This window comes from Bison bison, unplaced genomic scaffold (genome assembly GCF_000754665.1).
Source record: "Bison bison bison isolate TAMUID 2011002044 unplaced genomic scaffold, Bison_UMD1.0 scf7180017864517, whole genome shotgun sequence".
NCBI lineage: Eukaryota > Metazoa > Chordata > Mammalia > Artiodactyla > Bovidae > Bison > Bison bison.
This window is the reverse complement of record NW_011495070.1, coordinates 5,742,288-5,749,526: the sequence shown is the minus strand read 5'-3', so window position 1 is coordinate 5,749,526 and position 7,239 is coordinate 5,742,288. Positions and strand designations below refer to the sequence as shown.

Genomic DNA, 7,239 nt, shown 5'->3' with positions numbered 1-7,239 from the left:
ACTTATTCATTTATTTTTTTGGTGTATATATATATAGTTTTCCCAAATACATTTATTGAAGAAACTGTCTGTTCTCTTGGCCTTCTTGTCAAAAATTAGTTGGCTGTATACATGGGAGTTTATGTATGGACTCTTCATTCAGTTCCACTGATCTGTAGGCCTGTTTTTATGACAATACCATACTCTTTTGATTGCTCTATTTATAATATAGCTTGATATATAATCAAGTATTGTAATGTGTCCAGCTCTCTCCTGATCTTTTAGGATTACTTTGTGGTTCTAAGCAAATTTTAGGATAGTTTTTTTTTTTTTTTTTTCTTCTGTGAAAAATATCAGTGGAATTGTGGTTGGGATTGCATTGAATCTTTAGATCACTTGGGGTTATGTGGACATTTCCCCAGTATGACCTCCTCTCAACCTAGAAACACAGGGTATCTTTCCATTGGTTTGTCTTCTTCAATTTCTTTCATTAGTCTTGTAGTTTTTAGTGTACAGATCTTTCACCTCCTTGGTTTTATCTATTCCTAGTTGTTTTAATTTTTGATACTGTTGTCAGTGAGATTGCTTTCTAATTTCTCTTTCAGATAATTCATTGTTAATGTATAGAAATGCAACTGATTTCTATGTGTTGGTATTATATCCAGCAATTTTACTGCAATTCATTTATTAGTTCCAACAGCTTTTTACTGGTCTTTGGGGTTTCCTATATATAAGATCATGTTGTCTGTGAACAGAGATTATTTTACTTCTTCGTTTTTGACATGGATGCCTTTTATTATTATTTTTTTTTTTTCTGCCTAATTGCTCTGGCTGCTTCTGCTGCTAAGTTGCTTCAGTCGTGTTCGACTCTGCGACCCCATAGACGGCAGCCCACCAGGCTCCCCCGTCCCTGGGATTCTCCAGGCAAGAACACTGGAGTGGGTTGCCATTTCCTTCTCCAATGCATGAAAGTGAACAGCGAAAGTGAAGTTGCTCAGCTGTGTCCGACTCCTAGCGACCCCATGAACTGCAGCCTACCAGGCTCCTCCATCCATGGGATTTTCCAGGCAAGAGCACTGGGTTGCCATTGCCTTCTCCGAATTGCTCTGGCTAGAACTTTCATTACTATATTGAATGCATCCTTACATTCCAGAGATAAATCCCCCTTGATCTTGGTGAATGATCCATTTAATGTGTTGTTGAATTTGGATTGCTAATATTTTGTTGAGAAGTTTTACATCTGTATTCACCAGAAATATTTGTCTGTAATGTTCTTTTCTTCGGGGTCTTTGTCTGTACTTAGTTTCAGGGTAATTGTTCTCAGTCACTCTCTTTGCATAGTGTCTCTTTGCAATCCTTTGGACTGTAGCTCTCCAGGCTCTTCCGAACATGGAATTCTTCAGAAAGAATGCTGGAATGAGCTGTCATTTTCTCTTCCAAGGGATCTTCCCTGACCCAGGGTTCAAACCTGCATCTCTTACATTGCAGACAGATTCTTTACCACTGAGCCATCAGGGAAGCCCATCATGGCAATGCTGGCTTCATAAAATGTTTGGAAGTGTTCCCTCTTCTTCATATTTTCATATATTTTCATGTTATTGATTTGTGTATTTTTGTTTCAGCTTAAAGAACTCCTAATAGGATTTCTTATAGGGAATGTCTGATGGCTACAAATTCCCTCAGCTTTTGTTGGTCTGGGAAAGTCTTTATCTCTCCTTCATTTCTTCATGATTGCTTTTCTGGGTAAAGTATTCTTGGTGGTAGTTTTTTTTTTTTCCTCTGAGTATTTTGGATATATAATCCCATTCTGTCCTGGGATCCCAATCCCAATCTCTGTAAGATTTCTGCTGATAAATTTGCTGATAGTCATATCAAGATTCCTTCATATGTGATGATTCTTTCTTGTCTTGCTGCTTTCAAGATTTTCTTTGTGTCCTTGATTTTTGAGAGTTTCACTACAATGCATCCAATAAAGATCTCTTTGGGTTGAATCTGTTTGGGAATCTTTGAACTTCTCATACCAATACTATGGCCATATCTCTCCCCAGATTTGAAAGTTTTCCCCATTATATTTTTAAATAAATTTTTTGTATCTTTCTCCTTCTCTTCTTCTGGGATTCCCAAAATATGGATATTCTTTCTTTAGATCATGTTCCACAGTTGATATAGGCTTGCTTCTTTTTTATTTTGATTTCTTTATTCTCCTCTGACTAGATAACACCAAGAGCTCTGTCTTGAAGCCTACAGATTCTTTTGAGCCTACCTGTTGAAGCTATCACATTTTTCATTTCATGTATTTTATTCTCCAGAATTTCTTGATTTTTTAAATGATTTCTATTTGTTAAATTCCTCATTCTCTTCATGTGCTATTCCTGAGTTCATTCACTTGTCTGTATTCTCTCGTATATCACTTGGCTTCTTTCAAATCATTATTTTCAGTTTTTTTTTTTTTTTTTTCAGTTTGGTCACAGACCTCCATTTACTTGGGGTCAGTTACTGGAGTAGTATTGCATTATTTGGGTGGTGTCGTATTTCCTTCATATTTTTGATGGGTTTGTGCTGATGTTTATGCCTTTGAGGTGAAGTCATCTCTTCTGGCCTTTTCAGACTGGCTTCAGTAGGGAAAGCCTTTCCCCCGGAGGTAGCTATGAGAGCACTTGCAGGTGAGATGCAGTCTCTTTGGTTCCTGAGGAGGCACAGTGATTCAGACTCCATGCTACTGCACTGGCTGACCTTGGCCGGAATAGGGGGTCTTTTATGCCTAAGGCTACAGAGGACAGGCAGCAGATGGGGCTATTAGTATCTTCGGAGTCTGAGGTTGCTCTTTGCCTATGGGAGAGGTCTAGTTGAGGAGACCCCTCTTGGTGCCTGGTCTGATGCGCTGACTCTCAGAGCTAGGGGTCATAGGACCAGGCACTCGTGGAACTACTACAGTGCCAGGGTCCTGGAGCATAGGCACAGTTGCGGTGGGCATGGCACAGGTGTGTAGGGTGTCGACATGTGTGCGTAGCCTGTGGAACTGGTCCTTGGGTTTCACAGGCTCCCTGCTGCGACTTGTGATGAGGGGAGGGAATATGGCGGTGACAAGGGCCCTGGGGTGACAAGGTGCACTGGTGGCTTGGGCTCAGAAGGCAGAATGCAGTAGTGGTACAGCCTTGGAGTGGTAGGTTGAAGTCTCCAGTCTGCCCGCACCCCTCCCCACCATGCAGAACACTCACAGGATAGAGTGGTACAGCCCCAGTAGTTGTTGGCTAGAGCTCTGTGTTGAGACTCTGGGGAACTGGGCACAGGGCAGTGGTACCAAGGCCCTGGCAGTGGCAGTTCAGAGCCTCAAGCTGGGATGGGAAGTTCAGGGCAGTGGTAGCCTGGTCCCAGCCTTGATGAGTCAGAGCCCTGACTTGAAACCTGATGGGTAGCCCTCCTGGTAGTGATGGTTCAAGAGCCTCAACCTGGGATAGGGGTGAAGCTCAGGGTACAGGCAGCCTAGTCCCAGCAATGATGGATCTGAGTCTTAACCCCCACTACCTGCCAAGGCAGGGCTCAGGCCAGGAAGGTTGCTTTGGTAATGGTGGAGCAAAGCCTGGGACTGGGGTGGGCAAAGAACAGTGGCGGCTCTGGTCTCATATGGGGAGGTGTGCTGTGGTACCAATCTGTGAGAGTGGGGCATGGCAACAACTGGGCCCCTTGAGGGTAGGTCTCACTTTGGCAACAGCTCCAGCCTCTGGGAGTAGATCCAGAGCCCAGAGCCTTGATGCTATAGACTGCTCCATCAGCTAGGGTCAGCATCACTGAAGACTGAGACCCTTGTACCCAAAGCTGCTAACACCCATGATGGTGAGGCTTGCTGTGGTCCTTCTGCTCTCCTCCTCATGTGGTGACCTTCCTCTGAAAGGATTCCTTCTGGTGCCTAGCAGTTCCCTCCAGGGAAATGGGATAATGGGGGCAAAAAGCTCCCTTTATTTTCCCATGTGGCCATCCTTGATTTTTGAGCTCGCCATGCTTTTTGCTACTGCTTCTTTATTGTCTAGAGCTTTGCCTGAGCTGTTTTCTTCCATTTGTAGCTGTTTATTGTTCTTGGTTTTCTTTTTTTGTTTGCTTGGTTTAGGGGGAGAAGATAAGCATCCCTGCCCTCTGTCTTGCTGATGTCATTCCCAGGTCCCTCATTCTATTGATGAAGCAAATGAGGCCCTACCTAGGAGATAATATGTTTTGCTCAATAACATACTACAAGTTGAGACTGGAAATTATATTCTGATTCTTCTGATTTTGCTGCAGAATTGGATGTACTCTCGTAGGTGCAAAAACAACAAACCAATTTTAGACTCAAGATGAAGTATAGTTTTGGACATTTATTTATACCTTGGTCCGATTGTCTCAAAAGATTCTTAGCCTCCTGGTTCATGAATAAAAGTCTTTATCTGAACACAAAATATTAATGTACTCTTGCTGAGAAGCCATCATAGGAAGTTACAGAGGTGACAAGTAAATTAATTGAACATGATAGGATTCTAATGAAATAAATATTTCTTGAAAGTGCTCTATGAAATACGTGGTTGTGGGTTTTCAATATTCAACCCCAGATAACTTGCATTTAGTTGTTTGTATGCATTTCTGACATCCATGCATTTTAAATTTGTCTTCTTTATTTCTTTGTAGACATTATAACCAGAACATTACAAATAATACTGGAAGTTGTGCCAGAAGAAGATTGTCATAAATTATGAATTAATGCATTTGAAATCTTGGCATTCAATCCTTGGCTTTGTTTCTGTCCAAAGGCTGAAACAAACAAACAAAAAAATGGATCTTCACTCCATTTTATGAAAATCCAGAGGATTGCAACTATGGGGATGGATGAAAGGAATTGGTTATTTCTATTTAATTTTCCAGTGTTTTCAAAGTGGTTACTAAGAAATGTAGTTACTATTACTCCATGTAGTTCTAGAAAGCTGATATGTAGATATACCATAAGTTCGTATGATCATTGAGTTCCCTATACCTACCTGTTGAGGTTAGGGAAAAAGACTGTAGAATGTACAATTCTAGTCATCTTTGTCTGTAAGATATCTTATGGCTAAGAACCTTCAAATTGAAGACTGAGATGTTTTCTGCATATAAGGGTTTTGTAAAAACAATTTTTATATACTGTAGATGACTGTACTGTGAAAATTATTTCTACTCTTTTGGGTAAAGAAAAGTGTGTGCCATCATTATGGACAGTGGAAAGAAATTTATTTTACGTGGGCATAGCACTGCTTCCCATAGATACCAACTTAGATATCATTCATGTTTTAATGGATTGTATCCAGAGCATTTTGAACAAAGAACAGAGAGGGTATGCCTAATTTTAATGAATCCATTAAAGAAGAGCTTCTAGGGGTTATTGTTTAGGAGGCAAATCCAGGAATTATGTTTAAGCAAAAAATGTTCTTGAGAATATTGTTAGGATTTTTTTATTCATTCATTATCAGGAAGCTCCATGGATACATGCCATTTTGTTTTCATGGTAGCCTAATTGATCAGGAGAGGATGTAGCACCTTTCTTAGAGTAAAGCCAATAGTCGGTTTGGTATTAAATTCTCTTAAGCACAGTCATGTGTTTCACTAATAATTTACTCTTTGATAAATTTGTCTAAATATGTGCATTTTAAATCTTCAAGTTAACAATATCAACAGAAGACAGAAATCACCCAGAGAGAAAATGTCCAAAATATATTGCCCAGATCTATAGATCTGTATACATTGTTAGTGATTCTGAATAATATTTTAATTTCATAGCTGTTTTTACACAGTGATGAATTTTGACAGTTTGTACATTTTCTCTTTGGGCAAAACTGTCCAGATCAATTAGGAAAAGACATATGCAGGAGGCTTGGGTTCAGTCCCTGGGTTGGGAAGGTCCCCTGAAGAAGGAAACAGAAACCCACTCCAGTAGTCTTGCCTGGGAAATCCCACAGACAGAGGAGCCTGGCAGGCTACAGTCCATGGGGTCTCAAAGAGTTGGACGTGACAACATGCACGCATGCTAAGGAAGAAATGTCACCGCTAAATAAGATTTACAATTGATGTTTCTAAAAAATTTTCCGTTTCTGCATTTAGGATTGGTCAGTAATCTCTTCACCTTAATTATCATTCAACTTGTGAAAGAGATAACTAATAACAAATTCACTCAAAGAAACTGCATGCAGTGTATATATTCAGGCAGGTATTATTATGCCAGGTTTAGAAAACATTGGGGAATTTTCAAATAAGAATAATATAATGAAATTTCTTAACTCTTACTCAAGTCTTGGATTGAATAGTCACAGCCAGAATATTTTTCATTCTTTAATTTTTGTCCATGTGAAAAAAAGAATTTTTGGAAAAATTATACTGATTAAAATTAGTAACGGATATTGGGTTCATAGACAGTTGATAATTTGAGGCAATTACAATTCATTAACTTTCAGTTTATTAATTTCAATTTCAAAATTTAATTAATTAAATTTCAATTTAATATATATCTGAGATTGAAATTTTTTTGCCCAAACCTAGTGTTTGGGTCTTTAAATGAATTTATAAAAATTCCTTCCTTTTCTCTTACCATGGGTTCTTAAAACTGGATGTGAAATTTATACTTCTTTTACCCATTTGTCTATGTCTCTTCCCACTAAATAGTTGCTAAAAGTAAAAACAAATTTCTTGTATACTATTTTTTCTAGTCTAGGCCCATATAATCTAAACCAGAAAACTCTTCTGGAATTTTTTTTCCCCCCAATGGAAAAAAATAATGGTGAAGCATCATGGAGAAGTTTGTATACTTCTGGATTATTCCTGAGGTTAATGTGCTTATATCAACAGTGACAGATAGGTCTCCTCATTTTATTTTTTCTTTAGTTTTGGTTCTAGTTTCTCTTTTAAAGGACTTCCCTGGTGGCTCAGATGGTAAAGCGTCTGCCTATAATGCCGGAGACCCAGGATCGATCCCTGGGTTGGGACAAGATCCTCTGGAGAAGGAAATGGCAACCCACTCCAGTACTCTTGCCTGGAGAATGCCATGGATGGAGGAGCCTGGTAGGCTACCATCCATGGGGTCACAAAGAGTTGGACACAACTGAGTGACTTCACTTTCACTTTCTCTTTTAAATATATCATTATACAAATTGACTAGATTACACATTATTTTCATCATTTTAAAAAATGATTTTATCATTGTTAAATTTCTAATTGTAATGCCATTTTAATGAGATGGAAAGTCAGCAATTTTTTTAAAGTGATGAT

At 39.1% G+C, this 7,239-nt stretch overlaps 1 protein-coding gene across 1 annotated transcript in view; it reads left to right on the top strand.

The window, feature by feature from the left end:
- Positions 1-5,896, top strand: part of SLC7A11 (solute carrier family 7 (anionic amino acid transporter light chain, xc- system), member 11) — an 80,724-nt gene extending 74,828 nt beyond the window's left edge. The window contains exon 12 of the mRNA XM_010830268.1: positions 4,636-5,896. Within this exon, the coding sequence (XP_010828570.1) occupies positions 4,636-4,703 (68 nt within the window). The 3' untranslated portion in view covers positions 4,704-5,896. The remainder of the gene's footprint in view (positions 1-4,635) is intronic.
- The last annotated feature ends 1,343 nt before the right edge of the window (positions 5,897-7,239 follow it).